Source organism: Felis catus, chromosome A2, assembly GCF_018350175.1.
Source record: "Felis catus isolate Fca126 chromosome A2, F.catus_Fca126_mat1.0, whole genome shotgun sequence".
Lineage (NCBI taxonomy): Eukaryota > Metazoa > Chordata > Mammalia > Carnivora > Felidae > Felis > Felis catus.
The window spans coordinates 17,842,426-17,857,926 of record NC_058369.1 but is presented as its reverse complement, the minus strand read 5'-3'; the positions used below and the strand labels follow the sequence as shown (position 1 = coordinate 17,857,926).

Here is a 15,501-nt window from a genome sequence, read left to right as displayed (position 1 = left end):
ATCTGACCTTATGTGCCCCCAACCCTTGACCCCAACGCTACACTTTAAGTCTGACCCCTGATCCTCCTGCCTGATTGCCTGACTCCTCACCCTTCCCAGCTGATGACTTGACATCTGGGCCACGAGACCTGGTGCTGTCCGAAGCAGGCAGTCAATCCTTGAGAGTACGGTGGACGGCGGCCAGTGGCCCTGTGACTGGCTACAAGGTCCAGTACGCTCCTCTGACAGGGCTGGGACAGCCACTGCCAGGCGAGCGGCGGGAGGTAAGGATGTCAGGAGTGGTAGGTGGAGGGCTGGGGACTTGGCTGGGCAAGGTAAAGTGACCTCTGGCCTTGGGCAGGTGAGCATCCCAGCTGGTGAGACCAGCACACAGCTGCAGGGTCTTCGGCCACTGACTGAGTACCAAGTGACCGTGGTAGCCCTCTACGCCAACAGCATCGGGGAGGCTGTGAGCGGGACAGCTCGGACCAGTGAGCAATTCTGCTAACCTCTGACCCCGTTCATCTAATTGCCCAGTAACCCCTTCCCACTCCTGACTCCACTAATCCCTGCTGGACCTTCCCACAGCTGCCCTGGAGGGGCCAGAGCTGACCATCCAGAATACCACAGCCCACAGCCTCCTGGTGGCCTGGCGGAGTGTGCCAGGTGCCACTGGCTACCGTGTGACATGGCGGGTCCTCAGTGGTGAGTGAGAAGTGTGGGCTGAGGGGGATCTTGGCACGTCAGACAGGGTTGTAGGGTCCTAAGTCTGCAAGGCGCGCTGATCCCTTGGTGCCTGCCCCCCCCCCCCACCCATGCAGGTGGTGTCACACAGCAGCAGGAGCTGGGCCCTGGGCAGGGGTCAGTGTTGCTGCGTGACCTGGAGCCTGGCACGGACTACGAGGTGACTGTGAGCACCCTGCTCGGCCGTAGCGTAGGATCTGCCGCCTCCCTGACTGCCCGTACTGGTGAGAAGGCTGGGTGCTTTCTTCGCGCTGGGTAGGCAGGCGGGCAGGGCACAGAGGCCACTGACATCCCCTGTGCCCTGGGCAGACGCTTCCGTTGAACAGACCCTGCGCCCAGTCATCCTGGGGCCCACATCCATTCTCCTTTCCTGGAACTTGGTGCCTGAGGCCCGCGGCTACCGGCTAGAATGGCGGCGTGAGAGTGGTCAGTGCAGGGGAGAGGGGCGGGCAGGCAGGGTCAGGCTCGGCTTCAGCCAGCCTGATGCTGTCGTCTTGCAGGCTTGGGGGTGCCACAGAAGGTGGTACTGCCCTCTGATGTGACCCGCTACCAGCTGGATGGGCTGCAACCAGGCACTGAGTATCGCCTCACGCTCTATACTCTACTGGAGGGCCGCGAGGTAGCCACGCCTGCAACTGTGGTCCCCACCGGTGAGGGCTCCGTGGGCCTTGCCAAGTGAGAGGGGAAGGTACAGGGGCCCGGGGCAGCCTTTAATGCTGTGCTCTCCAACAGGGCCAGAGCTGCCCGTGGGCCCTGTGATGGACTTGAAGGCGACAGAGCTTCCTGGGCAGCGGGTGCGAGTATCCTGGAGCCCAGTCCCCGGTGCCACCGAGTACCGCATCACTGTGCGCAGCACACAGGGTGAGGTGGACACAGCCACACCTGGACACACATTAAAGTTCCAGCTTTTGCGGTCTGACTACACCTTCACCCCAACACATTGCCCCTCTGGGTTTCTACAGCCTGCTCCTGTCTCCTTGTCCGACTATCCCCCAAGGTGGAACTGAGCCCAGGCCTGTCACGGTGTCTTTCTGCTCCCAGCCCTGCCTCAGCCCATCTTCTCACCCGGATCTGTCTCCACTCCCTGCCCTGCATCCCTGCCTGCAGCTTTGGCCCTTCTCCACAATCCCAAACTCAATCCCTGCCCTTCTGTTACTCTAGCTGGAACCACTGTCCACACTGACCTCTCATCCCCTGTCCCCATCCAGTACTGACCCCCATCACCCCACATCACTGTCTATCAATGACCTGTCAACTCATACCACTATTCACTGATTTCTGTCATCCTACATTCCATGTCCCTGTCCACTGACTCCTATCATCCTGTATCTCCGTTCATCACTGGTGCATTATCCTGTGTCATTGTCCATCACTGACCGCCATCATCCCACATCCCTGTGTCTCACGGACCCCTGCCCACCTACTCTGCCTTCTCTCTTAGGGGTTGAGCGGACCCTCGTGCTTCCTGGGAGTCAAACAGCCTTTGACTTGGATGATGTCCGGGCTGGCCTAAGCTACACTGTGCGGGTGTCTGCTCGAGTGGGCAGCCGTGAGGGCGGTGCCAGCACCCTCACTGTCCGCCGGGGTGAGCACACAGGAGGGTTGTGGGGGGACAGCTCCTTGATTCACTCTGGTCCCGGTCTTGACCCCTGACCTCTGCCTTTAACCCCCAGAACCGGAAACCCCACTTGCCATCCCAGGGCTACGAGTTGTGGCATCAGATGCAACACGGGTGAGGGTGGCCTGGGGACCTGTTCCTGGAGCCAGTGGATTTCGGATTAGCTGGAGGACAGACAGTGGTCAGTGTGGGGTGTGTGGGAGGGCTGTGGAGAGGAACAACTAGGGTTTGGGGGATTGAGGGGGCAGGCAAGAGCCATGCCAACACTTCCCTCTGACCCTAGGTCCGGAGTCCAGCCAGACATTGCCCCCAGAATCCACTGCCACAGATATCACGGGGCTACGGCCTGGAACCTCCTACCAGGTGGCTGTGTCAGCACTGCGAGGGAGAGAGGAGGGTCCCCCTGTGGTCATCGTGGCTCGCACTGGTCAGGGCCTGACCCAGCCCCTTGACTGGCTATCTCCAGTGCCCCTTCAGACCCCCCTGCCCCCCTTCGCAGATCCTTGTTTCGCTCCAGAACAGCCTCCCTCTTCAGATTCCCACTGCCTTCTCCCTCAGAGTCCTGCTTTCTCCTTCGGCCTCCCTTGCCTCCTCTTAAGCCCCCATCTTCTTCAGATTCCTCTGCCTCTCCTCAAAGATCCCACTCTCTTTGCCCTCAGATTTTCACCACCTCATCGCTCAGGCTCCCAGTGCTTTTTCTGCTCCACCTTGCTCTCCTCTTAGGCTTAAACTTTTCCCTTTGTCAGACCCCCTCCCTGCCTCCTCAGACCTCCATCAGAACCCTATTATCTTCTCTGTCAGACCCTCTTCTCTTTGATTCCTATCACCTGCCACCTCAGATTCCCACTATCTCCTCTGTCAGATCCCCAGTTCTTCCCCCATCTGGCCCATTAACTACCCCCTCCATCGGATCCCTGCCTCCTTTTAGACTCTCACAGCCTTCTATTAGATAGTTCCCCAAAACCTCCTCCATCAGACCCTCCACTGCCTCCTCCATTGGACTTCCCATTGCCTCTCCCCACAGACCCACTAGGCCCAGTGAGGACCGTTCATGTGACGCAGACCAGCAGCTCATCTGTCACCATCTCCTGGAACAGGGTTCCTGGTGCCACGGGATACAGGGTCTCCTGGCACTCAGGCCATGGTGGGGACCAGGGGTTTTGGAGGGGACCAGAAGTTTTAGAGGGTCATGGGGGGCAGGTATGGGTGGAATAGGGGCTGGGGGGTTTTATTAAAGGTCCAGGTGGGGCACTGGGGGGCAGAGTCTAGCTAGCCCTGGAGCTGCGTCCATCCTCACTCCCAGGCCCAGAGAAATCCCAGTTGGTTTCTGGAGAGGCCACAGTGGCTGAGCTGGATGGGCTGGAGCCAGATACGGAGTACACGGTGCATGTGTGGCCTCATGTGGCCGGTGTGGATGGGACACCCGCCTCTGTGGTTGTGAGGACAGGTGAGTGGGCCCTGGCCAGCTCGAAATCACATCTCACTGGCTACCCCGCCCCCGTTGACCACTCCATCACTGCTCAGTGAGTTCTCCACATTGACACTTAGTCCACCCTCAGCGACCTCCTGGCTGCCCCACACTGCCCACTCTGGGGCACTGGCCTCATCCCTCTCAGAGGTTGCCTACACTGACCGGTCCATACTAACCTCACACTGACCTTCAGACCTTCCTGCGTTGACCATGTTTGCACTCCCACCCTGTTCTCTGCCAGCCATCCAGTGGCCCCTGACCCCTTCCCCTGCCTTTGCCCTCAGACCCTGCGCCCGTGGGCAGTGTGTCGAAGCTGCAGATCCTCAATGCCTCCAGTGATGTTCTGCGGGTCACCTGGGTCGGGGTCACTGGAGCCACAGCCTACAGACTGGCCTGGGGCCGGAGCGAGGGTATGGTTCCCTGACCCTGCCTTTGTCCTTCCTGGCTGGGACTGCCCTCTCTGGTAAACCACCCCCACCCCGACCGTTGCCCCATGCTTGCCTGGCCAGGTGGCCCCACAAGACAGCAGATGCTCCCAGGAAACACGGACTCCGCCGTAATACGGGGCCTCGAAGGCGGAGTCAGCTACTCGGTGCGAGTGACTGCTCTTGTGGGGGACCGTGAGGGAGCACCGGTCTCCATTGTCGTCACCACGCGTAGGCGGAGCTTGGGCTGGGGCGAGTCTGGGATTGGCCTCCACGGTTTGGGGGCGGGGTTTGTGCTCTGCGGGTTAAAGGGGGAAGGAAGGATGAAGCCTGGGATGGGCAAAGGGGTCGGTTGGGATTGGCTTAGGAGCCAGTTGGGGGGCGGAGCCTCCCTGAGTCCCTTGCTTTCCCTGTAGCGCCTGAGGCTCCGCCAGCCCTGGAGACACTTCGCGTAGTGCAGCGAGGCGAGCACTCGCTGAGTCTGCGCTGGCAGCCGGTGCCGGGGGCACACGGCTTCCGTCTGCGTTGGCGACCCGAGGGTGAGAGGTTTCCCTCGGTAGGGGGTCAGGGACCGATGGGGGCGGGGCTGGTGGCGGGGTAGGAGAGGTAGGTCAGTGAGTGCGCCACGTCTGTCAGTGTCAGTGGGGGGATGTGCTGTGCGCTGGGATCAGTCATGCGGGGTCAGTAAAGAGAACAGGGTGAGCGAGAATGAGGAAGATCGGTTAGGAGGGTGGATCTGGTTAGCAGGGTCAGTCAGTGAGGTGGGCGAGATCATTAATGCCCGTCTGTAGCATCTTCCCACATGCCTTGGGTCCCCACTTCCATGCCTGCCCCAGGTGGCCAGGAACAGTCCCGGGTCTTGGGGCCCGGTATCAGCAGCTATGAACTGGATGGGCTGGAATCAGCAACCCCATACCGAGTGTGGCTGAGCGTTTTGGGGTCAGCTGGAGAAGGGCCCCCCACAGAAGTGATTGCACGCACTGGTGAGCCCAGAGTCCACTCTTCCCTGGTGTGATGTTTCCCCCACTGATAACCCGCACTGGTTTCCTGCACCCCATGGCCCTGAGTGACTCCTCCTGTAGCCCCTTACCACTCCTGTACCTGGGGTGACCCCAGCATGATCTCCCTTGACACTTCCTTTGCTAAGATGATCCTGCCCCAGAACCTCTTCAGATGATCTCTCTCTTCTGGGTTCTCAGGACATAGACTCTGATCCCTGGTTTTTGATTCCTTCTTCAGAGTCACCCCGGGTGCCAAGCACTGAACTGCGTGTGGTGGACACTTCAATTGACTCAGTGACTCTGGCCTGGACCCCAGTGTCTGGAGTATCCAGCTATATTCTGTCCTGGCAGCCGCTCAGACGCCCTGGCCAAGGTGAAGGGGAGGCCAGGATTGGGGTGGGCTGGCAGTTGGGGCTCTGTGGAAGACCTCCTGTTTAAACGGGTTTTATCTTTTGCAGACATCCCTGGGGCCTCACAGACACTTCCAGGGATCTCGAACTCCCAGCAGGTGACAGGGCTAGAACCTGGCATCTCCTATACCTTCTCGTTGACACCGATCCGGGAGGGTATACGGGGTCCTGAGGCCTCTGTCACACACAACCCAGGTAAGGTGGGCACAGTGGGAGGGGCTTAAGGGGGTAGCTAGATGGGCCAGCTGCTTCAGTAACTCAGCCCCTTTTCTGCAGTGTGTCCCCATGGCCAGATGGATGTGGTGTTCCTGCTGCACACCACTCAGGACAATGCTCATCGTGCAGAGGCCGTAAAGCGAGCCCTGGAGCGTCTGGTGTCTGCGCTTGGGCCTCTTGGGCCACAGGCAATCCAGGTTTGGCTCCGGAGACAAACAGACCCCTTCCTATCCCAGCCCTTCCCCATCCCACGCTTCACAGCAGCTACCATTTCCCTCCTCCACCACTGGTCCAATCTGTCTCCCAGCCCTTTCCAGGCTCCAGATCTCCTCATCTGCTGGTTGGCTGCCTATACTGCCATCACTGCTGACCCCCTAGTGTTCAGGTTTAGTCCCATTCCCTGAGCTCTATATCCCGCCCCCCCTCCCCGCCCCGATAGGCTCTGCCATCCTTGCTTTGCCATCTTCCCCAGGCTCTGTGTTCCCCCACCCCAGGTTGGCCTCCTGTCCTACAGTCATCGGCCCTCCCCACTGTTCCCACTGAATAGCTCCTATGATCCTAACATCATCCTGCAGAAGATCCGCAGCATCCCTTACATGGACCCAAGTGGGAACAACCTGGGTAAGGACTGCATTGTACATGGACTCTTGGGGCCTACCTGTTGGGAGCTGGGTGCCCTGGGTTCTGACATGTTCTTTCTCCCAGGCACAGCTGTGGTTACTGCTCACAGACACCTATTAGCACCAGATGCTCCCGGGCGCCGCCAGCATGTACCAGGGGTAATGGTTTTGCTAGTAGATGAGCCCTTGAGAGGTGACATCTTCAACCCTATCCGTGAGGCCCAGGCTGCTGGTGAGGAGGAGGGCCGGTGGGGATGGGGCCTGGGAGTCGGGCTGGCTCCAGCAGGGTTGTCATGCAGGCTGCTGGACCCCTCCTTAGGGCTCAGAGTGATGATACTGGGCCAGGCTGGAGCTGACCCGGAACAGTTGCGTCGCTTGGTGCCAGGCATGGACCCTGTCCAGACTTTCTTTGCTGTGGATGACGGTCCAAGCTTGGACCGGGCAGTCAGTGGTTTGGCAACATCCCTGTGTCAGACAGCCTTGGCCACTCAGGTTTGCAAGGGGCCTCTGGGGGAGGGGTGACTGGTGGGGGAGAGGGCGCTGGAGACTCTTGGGACAATTGCCTAGCCTCAAGAAGACCTTATGTCCACAGCCACAGCCAGAGCCTTGCACATTGCATTGTCCAAAGGTAAGTGTCCAGGGTTGAGAGGGTGGGCGAGGGCCACACCCGGGGCTAGCCACTCTGACCCTCATGTAATGTATCTTTCCCCAGGGTCAGAAAGGGGAACGTGGAGAGATGGTGAGTGACCCTATTTGGGGGCAGAGAATGGTTGGGGGTCAGTGTGGCTGGGGGAGGTTGGTGGCACAGGGCTCACTGATCACCCTTCCTAGGGCCTGAAAGGACAAGCCGGGCCTCCTGGCCCCCCCGGCCTCCCGGTGAGTGCCTCCCCACGCCTGTCCTCTGCCCCCTGACCAGAGTACTGCTTCCTTACCTGCTCTCTCCTCTCAGGGCAGGGCTGGTGCTCCTGGACCCCCAGGGCCTCCTGGAAGTACCGTTGCAAAGGGTGAGAGGGTGAGTGGAAATCATTGGGGTTCCCCGAAGACACTCCTCCAAGTGTTCTCAGGGTTTTTAGAAGACAGAAGTAGAGAGCAGGGCTAGAACCGCAAGGGTGTTAGAAGTCTAAGTGGATATTTAAACCACACCAGAGACTCTGGGGCAGGGCCTACAGTAGAGCAGCCAGTGGGGTTTTGAGACTCCCCCCGAGAGCCTGGGTGTAAGTTCTAAATCCCAGAGGCAGGGAAGGCCCCTCCACCTCATCATTGCCCTGGTACCTGGGATGAGTCCCCATTTAGCTCAGAAGGGCTGCTTCTCTGCCCCACTGCTCCACCCCAGCAACACTCAGGGGCCTGTGGGGTGGGAATCTAGATAAAGAATAGTCTCAGCTCCTCCGGCAAACCAAGGGCACGGAGGGAGGGTCCCTTCCTGCCCTGACCTCTTTGACTCCTTAGGGCTTTCCTGGGGCAGATGGGCCTCCAGGCAGCCCTGGCCGCCCTGGGACTCCTGGAACCCCTGGCTCCAAGGTAAGCAAGCCTTACCCTTGCAGGCCACTTGGTAGGACTCTTTGCTTGAGTGGGTGAGTAGGTGGTCTGACTGCCCTGACTTCTTCCATTTACAGGGCTCCCCAGGGTGGCCTGGCCCTCGTGGAGATCCAGTGAGTTGCTTTCCCTTCTTTGCTCACCCAGTGTCTTCCCAAAGTTCTTTCTGGAGGGTGGGGACCCGTTGGGGATGGGCAGTGTGGATGCGCTTGAGCCCAAGCATCACCCTTTGCTCTATTTTGTCCTCAGGGAGAGCGAGGACCTCGAGGCCCAAAGGGGGAGCCGGTAGGTGAAGGGGGAAGGGAGGGAGCCAGGATGTCCCAGGGAGGAACAGGCTGGATGCTATGCGGGGCCTGTGGCATGATAAGGAATACCTGGGTACCTCTGGGAACTTCTCCCGCCTCAAGGCTCCCATGCCCTGAATCCTGCCCTTTGCTTTCTGTCCTGCAGGGAGATCCCGGGCGAGTCATTGGAGGCGAAGGCCCAGGGCTTCCTGGGCAGAAAGGGGACCCTGGACCTCCAGTAAGTTCTAGGATGTGTGGGGGCAAGAAGTGTGTGGTGGGGAACCAGCAGGAGGCAGGGTAGGAGTAAGGGTCAGTGGGGTTGTACTTTATACTTTGTCTCCTCCATTAGGGCCTCCCTGGATCCCGTGGCCCACTGGGGGACCCAGGACCCCGTGGTCCCCCAGGACTTCCTGGAACGACTGTGAAGGTGACAACATGATCCCTTTATGGTCTCATGACCTCAATGTGATCCAGTGACCTGGTGACCCCATTTGAACCCATATAACCCCTACTGGTTGCTCTGACCCCATATGACCTCTTAGCCCCCCCATGACTCCTCAGTTCCTCCGTGACCTTTGTAATCCAATTTGTCCCCATGACCTTCATTTCTCCTGGTATATTTGGGAGTGGAGGTGTGGTCCAGGGTCATGGAGTCATGATCTGTCTTCCAGGGTGACAAAGGCGATCGTGGAGAGCGGGTAAGTGAGGGGCAAGGTGTCCTGGGGGTGGCTTGGAGTCTGATTCCCATTGGCTGGCTCCTGACCTACTGTTCTCTCTCAGGGTCCCCCAGGACCAGGTGATGGTGGCACTGTTCCAGGGGAGCCTGGGCTGCCGGTGAGGGAGCCTTGAGGCTCTGCTGGGGAACTTGGGGGCCATCTCAGGGGTGTGGATACTGAGGCTGAGGCTCTTCTGGGGGCAGTGGGTGGGTGCTGGGCCTCATAGTTTGGGGCTCACGTTTTTACCCACTTTCTCCTAGGGTCTTCCTGGAGGCCCTGGACCCCAAGGCCCAGTTGGCCCCTCTGGAGAGAAAGGAGAAAAGGTGGGAGGCCTGACCTCTTGGTGTGCCCATTCTAGGGCGGAGGCTGAGGGAGGTAGGGTCTTCTAAACTCATCTGTTTCTCCTTCAGGGTGACTGTGAGGATGGAGCCCCAGGCCTCCCAGGACAACCTGGGAGCCCGGGTGAGCGGGTGAGTGTAGGGGCAAGGGTTCTGAGGGGTGGGCACAGCTCCCTCAGCTTCCCACCCTCTATCCTATGCTTATGCCCAAACTCAAGTCTCCAAACCCCTTCTAGGGCCCACGAGGACCTCCTGGGGACATTGGCCCCAAAGTAAGTGCTATTTTGGGAGGTCAGGTGTGGGGTGTGACCACTGGGACAATTCTAGGGCTGGGGGCTGGGGGAGGATCAGGAGATGAGGGCTCTCAGCAGGTCAGAGGTTGTAGTTTCGGAGGCAGGATAGCTAGAGTTTGAGACGCCTTCTCTAGGGTTTGACAGTCAAGACGCCTCTCCTATCTCTCTCCCCTTAGGGTGACCGAGGACTGAAAGGGGCTGTGGGTGAGATTGGTGAGAAGGTAAGTGCAGCCTAGGGGTTTCTCAGGGCCCCAGAGGGTCTGTGGCCAGACTCAGCTCTGACCCATTCTGTTCCCTCAGGGTGAACGTGGACCCCCCGGCCCAGTGGGACCGCAGGTGAGCCCTCTGACCTGATGCCTGTGTCCAGCTGACCTGCGCTCTGTGCCCCTTCCTGGTTCTGACTTCTCAACCTTGATGCCCCCTGCCCCTGGCCCTCCACCTCTCCTCACATGACTCTTGCTGATGCAGGCTCCAACCCTTAACCCCCAGGACCTGCTTTTTACTTCCTGACCCTGCTGAACTGACCTTGACTTCCACTGACCTGGACTCTGTCACCCCTCAGTTTGACCCCTGCTGCCTAAATCCTGACCTTCTGTGCCCTCTCTTCAGCATCCCCACAATTTCTAGCCCTTGCTTGCTACTATCTCCCTGCCCATCCCCCTGGATCAGCATTTCTGCTCTTCTTTCCCAGGGGCTGCCTGGAGTGGCTGGACGTCCGGGAGCTGAGGGGCCCGAAGTGAGTCTGTGACTGTGGTAGGACGGGGAGAGGGGTTTTCAAGTGTTCCTCCTGCTCTGGCTTCACACCTTTTCCACATGCAGGGGCCGCCAGGACCCACCGGCCGCAGAGGAGAGAAGGTGAGTCATTGCCTGGGGGTCAGTCCCTCCCACCCCCTGCACTTGGGATTGTGGCAGGTGGGACACCAGGACCTGGAGTTCCTAGATGGGTCTCTGACTCATCCCTGCCCCCATCCTTTTTCCACAGGGGGAGCCTGGTCGCCCTGGGGACCCTGCAGTGGTGAGCAAAGGGAGGATGGGGCTCTGAGCACAGCGTGGCTCCCTGAGCACTGGCCTGCCTGTAGACCAGTATTCTAGGCTGAAACCCCATAACCTTGGGACCATGGGAAGGCTAAGAGTTCTGTGACTCTCCTGATGCCACAATGCATCTCCCGACTCTTGGCTGTAGCCTGTGACCCTGTGACCATCATACAGGTCATGAACTCTGTGTAACCCCTGCCCTGCTCCCAGCGGTGACTCTGTGACCTCTGGACAGAGACTGAGCTCTATGACTTCTAGTTCCATATTACCTCATCCCCAGTCAATCACATAGTACTGTGATCCCCAGGCAGGGCCAAGTGTGTCTGTCCTGTTTGTTTTCAGGGACCTGATGGTGCTGGGGCCAAAGGAGAGAAGGTAATTCTGGCGAGAGTGAAATGGAGGCTGATCCAGAATTGAGGTCAAGGTCATGGGGTCTGCCTTTAGGCTTTCCTGGAGGCCCCTGGAAGTCATAGGGTTGTGGCATGATTGCTGGATTGTGGGGTCATGGAACCTGGGGCTGATGCTGATGGTTGATGGTCTTTGTTACTTCCAGGGAGATGTGGGGCCCACGGGGCCTAGAGGAGCTACAGGAGTCAAAGGGGAGCGGGTGAGTGAAGGGACAGTGTCTAAGGGGGTAGGGCAGGTGAGGGTTGTGCTCCCTGACTTCTGATCCTTTCGCCACAGGGCCCGCCTGGCTTGGTTCTTCAAGGAGACCCTGGCCCCAAAGGAGACCCTGGAGACCGGGTGAATAAATGTGGGGCTGGGGAGTGTGGCAGGAGATGAGGTAGTACCTGGGAGCCCCAACTAAGTCCTGTACTCCCCCCTACACCCTGCAGGGTCCCATTGGCCTGACAGGCAGAGCAGGACCCCCGGTGAGTACCTATGACCTTGGGTAACCTCAAGGTTTCTGGGGTTACCACCCCTCAGGGACTGGCTGCTATGTGCATCCTGCATCACCCCACTTTTGCCTCCTCCACAGGGTGACTCAGGACCTCCTGGAGAGAAGGGAGACCCTGGGCGGCCTGGTCCCCCAGGACTCGTCGGCCCCCGAGGACGAGATGTAAGAAAGCTGGAGCTGGGGGAGTCTTGGGGGGTAGGAGAGTAGAATGTTGCTGTCATCGCGGGGGATCTTGGGACCAGGACTGATTCTCATGTCTCTCAGGGTGAAGTTGGAGAGAAAGGTGACGAAGGTCCCCCGGTAAGACTCCTTCCCACTCTGATTTCTGACCCGGTACCCTTGCATTGTGATCCCACTGGACTGGGGGCTCCCCCAGGTCATCGAATCCATTCCCTTGCCTACTGTCTATCTGGTGCCCAGACCGTTCTCTGCCCCTGCTCCTTGAGTCAGTTTGAGCCCAAGCCACCTGCTCAGTGTGGCTTTCTCTCCATCACCAGGGTGACCCAGGTTTGCCTGGAAAAGCTGGCGAACGTGGCCTTCGGGTGAGGCTGGCAGGGAGAAGTAAGGGGGTGCATATTGTGATGGGAAATTCAGGCATGGTTTTGGGGGTGATGGGGAACCTGAACAGTATGGGGGGTCATGGGAAACCTGCAGAATGCCACGAGGGCCTGTCTCAGACCAGCTGCTCTTCTCAGGGGGCACCTGGAGCTCGGGGACCTGTGGGTGAGAAGGGAGACCAAGGAGATCCAGGAGAGGATGGACGAAACGTGAGTCCTAACCCTGACCCCTAACCCCAACTTCAGCCATCCAGTTCCCAGCCCCCCCTCCTGCCATCCCAACCCTGCAATGATAAATGCTCACAATCCCCTGTGACCCCTTCGTCACAACCCCCAAAGGCCACCAGGATCCCCATGAGTCTTTAGTTTGCTTCCAAAGCTTCCTGAAATTGCTGCCTATCTTGAGTGACCCCCTGACTTTCTACAGGGCAGCCCTGGACCATCTGGACCCAAGGGTGACCGTGGGGAGCCGGTGAGTAATGCCAGTGTTCTGGGCTTGGAGGGATGGGAGTTTCCAGTGCTTGATCTGGTCAGTGTGTACATAAGGGACCTGGAGGTCAAGGTGGGGAGTATTGATGGCTGTCTCCAGGCCTGACCTGCCTTCTGGGTGTTGGCATTGGGGTGCTTCAGGGAATCGGGGAGCAGAGTTGAGTCTGGGATGAACAGCCATGCCCTGTGATCTTGGGGCTCCTATTGATCATAATCATTTCCTTTCCCAGGGTCTCCCGGGACCCCCTGCACGGCTGGTAAGGGCTTAGCTGGGTGTGGTCCTCTATCCTGTCCCTCACCTGCCCCTGTTGGCGCCACATGGTATCCCTTCATCCCTTCCACTGCCCCCTGTTCCCCTCATGGCCTCCTGATAGCTCCATTGATCCCATAGCCCCTCACTAGCCCCAATTCTCCTTGTTGAACCATTCACTGACTATCCCCCCCCTCCCACAGGTAGACATGGGAGTTGGAGCTGGAGAGAAGGTATCAGGGTCTGTGGGTGGAGTGAAGCTCTGAGCACAGGGAAGCCCCCTGGTGCCTCCATGATGGGCCTGCCTGCAGCCCTAGGGCCGTTCCTTCAACCAGCTTGTCTCTGCCACAGGGAGAGCCGGGGGACCGTGGACAGGAGGGTCCTCGAGGACCCAAGGGTGACCCAGGCCCCCCTGGAGCTGCTGGGGAGAGGGTGAGTGTGGTTGGTCCCATGAGGAGGTGTGGGTCTGGGAAAGCCTGGTCTGATTTCTTCCTTCCCCTATCCTCAGGGCATCAGTGGACTCCGGGGGCCCCCAGGCCCTCAGGTGAGTGATACTCTTTGCCCCAGCAGCCTCAGTCCTCCTCTTACCCTCACCTCTTATCTGACCTTGTTCCCTCCAGGGGGACCCAGGTGTCCGAGGCCCAACAGGAGAGAAGGTGAGAGGGCATGGAGGTTTTTTAGCCGCGAGCCAGGCTCTTAGGTCCATCTTATCCTTTGAGGCCTCTTACTTCTCTATTTTCCTCAGGGTGACCGGGGTTCACCTGGCCTGGATGGCCGCAGTGGGCTGGATGGTAAACCAGGAGCCCCTGGCCCCCCTGGGCTGCATGTGAGTCATGAGGGTCATGGTCTGGTCACACCTTTCCCTTTCCTCTTCATATGACCCCAGCCTCACCTGGGTCTTCTTGGTCTTGATGAACTCGGGAGCTAGGTGGGGTATCTGTGTCTTCTCCTAGAACCTTCCTGGGTGGGGGATGTTAGTGCCTTGCAGGCCTGAGTTCACAGGAACTAGTGGTGTTGTTGGTGGGTGGTGCTCCTGACCCCGTGATCACTGCAGACCCCCTGACTTTGAGTCTCTCCTCAGGGTGCTGCAGGCAAAGCTGGAGACCCAGGGAGAGACGTAAGTGAGGGGAGATCTGGTTTTGTTTGTTTTTTTTTTAACATTTATTCATTTTTGAGAGTGAGAGAGACAGAGCATGAGAAGGGGAGGGGCAGAGAGAGAGGGAGACACAGAATCAGAAGTAGGCTTCAGGCTCCGAGCTGTCAGCACAGGGCCCGATGCCAGGCTTGAACTCATGGACTGCGAGATCATGACCTGAGCCGAAGTCGGACGCTCAACCGACTGAGCCACCCAGGCACCCCAGTGAGGGGAGATCTTAGGCCGGAGAGTGGCTCAGGTCCAGCATAAATTGCCCGGGGTCATCATTTCACAGTACCACTGGGAATAGGAGCGGTTGGTCCAGCCCTGTCCTTGGGAGGGGTCTCAGTCCCTGGCAGGCAGGTTTTAGCAGGGTCCAGCTTTCTGACCTTCTTGGCCTCGCCTTGGGGGCCTTATTAGGTCCCCCAAGTCCTGTAGGTTATTCCCTTGGGAATTTTAGTAGAGGTGGGGGCCCTAACCAATGGAGTCTCTGCCTCAGGGGATTTCAGTGAAACCGCCAAATTTTGGGGGTCTCTACACTCAAGGAGGATCTTAATGGGGTCCTCCCCAGTCCATGGGTGTGCTCCAGGGGCTCTCAGTGGCTCTTTCAACCCTAGCAAAGACTTTTTCCAGGGGCTTCCAGGCCTCCGAGGAGAACACGGACCCCCTGGCCCGTCTGGCCCCCCTGGAGCCCAGGTGAGACTGAGTTTTCATGGTACCCATTTTTTTAAAGTTTATTTACATATGTATGTATATATGTATGTACGTATGTATGTATATAATCTCTACACCCAATGTGGGGCTCGAACTCATGATCCTGAGATCAAGAGCCTCACGCTCTACAAACTGAGCCAGCCAGGCCCCCTCATGGTACCCTTTTGCCCCGTTACTGCCCTCACCCGATCCCTGACTTAATGTTCTGTTCCCACAGGGAAAGCCAGGAGAGGATGGCAAGCCTGGCCTGAATGGGAAAAATGTGAGTTTCTAGAGCAGACACAGGGACACCTACTGAGAAATGTCAGCACGTGTACCCAGACCAGATATGTAGCTGCACATGGGACACACAGGCAGACACTTGCTGAAGTGTGTCAACACCCATGTACCTAGCCCAGACCTACATACAGATACATACTGAAATCCACGTCACGTGCACATCAGGCAGCCTCGCAGTGAGTTATGTGGGCATGCTGATTTGTGCCCAGATGGACTGACACCTGCTAAAATAACCCACAGCCACGGGATCAGGTGAAGAGCCACAGACACAGATTGAGAGGGGCAGACATACTCGCATGAAGCCACATTGACGGATACTTGGAGACTTGTTGACACAGACACTTCCACCCAGACCAGATATGTGCTAAGACATGGGACCAGGGCCACATGTGGACCTGTGCTGAAACATAATGAGACACACATCCAAGACTCTGGCATGTGACACGTGCATTCATATCCGCAGTCACTCACCTACATATGGCCACACATGTTG

The 15,501-nt window shown here is 58.5% G+C and overlaps 1 protein-coding gene across 3 annotated transcripts in view; it reads left to right on the top strand.

The window, feature by feature from the left end:
- The window catches only part of COL7A1 (collagen type VII alpha 1 chain), a 31,053-nt gene that overhangs the window by 2,324 nt on the left and 13,228 nt on the right, over nt 1-15,501 (top strand). For all 3 annotated transcript variants that reach the window (XM_019821172.2, XM_003982165.6, XM_019821176.3), the window contains exons 6-64: nt 100-263; nt 341-470; nt 568-684; nt 801-947; nt 1,033-1,149; nt 1,224-1,373; nt 1,456-1,584; nt 2,165-2,308; nt 2,397-2,522; nt 2,625-2,768; nt 3,366-3,485; nt 3,645-3,788; nt 4,097-4,222; nt 4,322-4,468; nt 4,654-4,776; nt 5,074-5,220; nt 5,477-5,611; nt 5,697-5,843; nt 5,925-6,061; nt 6,359-6,485; nt 6,570-6,716; nt 6,804-6,976; nt 7,077-7,112; nt 7,197-7,223; nt 7,316-7,360; nt 7,434-7,496; nt 7,934-8,005; nt 8,101-8,136; nt 8,270-8,305; nt 8,471-8,542; nt 8,654-8,731; nt 8,976-9,002; nt 9,085-9,138; nt 9,281-9,343; nt 9,431-9,490; nt 9,595-9,630; nt 9,828-9,872; nt 9,952-9,987; nt 10,343-10,387; nt 10,471-10,506; nt 10,634-10,666; nt 11,029-11,061; nt 11,240-11,293; nt 11,371-11,430; nt 11,523-11,558; nt 11,666-11,746; nt 11,849-11,884; nt 12,082-12,126; nt 12,280-12,351; nt 12,569-12,613; nt 12,861-12,887; nt 13,084-13,113; nt 13,232-13,312; nt 13,389-13,424; nt 13,501-13,536; nt 13,626-13,706; nt 13,962-13,997; nt 14,649-14,711; nt 14,947-14,991. In XM_019821172.2, coding sequence (XP_019676731.2) covers nt 100-263; nt 341-470; nt 568-684; nt 801-947; nt 1,033-1,149; nt 1,224-1,373; nt 1,456-1,584; nt 2,165-2,308; nt 2,397-2,522; nt 2,625-2,768; nt 3,366-3,485; nt 3,645-3,788; nt 4,097-4,222; nt 4,322-4,468; nt 4,654-4,776; nt 5,074-5,220; nt 5,477-5,611; nt 5,697-5,843; nt 5,925-6,061; nt 6,359-6,485; nt 6,570-6,716; nt 6,804-6,976; nt 7,077-7,112; nt 7,197-7,223; nt 7,316-7,360; nt 7,434-7,496; nt 7,934-8,005; nt 8,101-8,136; nt 8,270-8,305; nt 8,471-8,542; nt 8,654-8,731; nt 8,976-9,002; nt 9,085-9,138; nt 9,281-9,343; nt 9,431-9,490; nt 9,595-9,630; nt 9,828-9,872; nt 9,952-9,987; nt 10,343-10,387; nt 10,471-10,506; nt 10,634-10,666; nt 11,029-11,061; nt 11,240-11,293; nt 11,371-11,430; nt 11,523-11,558; nt 11,666-11,746; nt 11,849-11,884; nt 12,082-12,126; nt 12,280-12,351; nt 12,569-12,613; nt 12,861-12,887; nt 13,084-13,113; nt 13,232-13,312; nt 13,389-13,424; nt 13,501-13,536; nt 13,626-13,706; nt 13,962-13,997; nt 14,649-14,711; nt 14,947-14,991 — 4,838 coding nt within the window. The remainder of the gene's footprint in view (nt 1-99; nt 264-340; nt 471-567; nt 685-800; nt 948-1,032; nt 1,150-1,223; nt 1,374-1,455; nt 1,585-2,164; nt 2,309-2,396; nt 2,523-2,624; nt 2,769-3,365; nt 3,486-3,644; nt 3,789-4,096; nt 4,223-4,321; nt 4,469-4,653; nt 4,777-5,073; nt 5,221-5,476; nt 5,612-5,696; nt 5,844-5,924; nt 6,062-6,358; nt 6,486-6,569; nt 6,717-6,803; nt 6,977-7,076; nt 7,113-7,196; nt 7,224-7,315; nt 7,361-7,433; nt 7,497-7,933; nt 8,006-8,100; nt 8,137-8,269; nt 8,306-8,470; nt 8,543-8,653; nt 8,732-8,975; nt 9,003-9,084; nt 9,139-9,280; nt 9,344-9,430; nt 9,491-9,594; nt 9,631-9,827; nt 9,873-9,951; nt 9,988-10,342; nt 10,388-10,470; nt 10,507-10,633; nt 10,667-11,028; nt 11,062-11,239; nt 11,294-11,370; nt 11,431-11,522; nt 11,559-11,665; nt 11,747-11,848; nt 11,885-12,081; nt 12,127-12,279; nt 12,352-12,568; nt 12,614-12,860; nt 12,888-13,083; nt 13,114-13,231; nt 13,313-13,388; nt 13,425-13,500; nt 13,537-13,625; nt 13,707-13,961; nt 13,998-14,648; nt 14,712-14,946; nt 14,992-15,501) is intronic.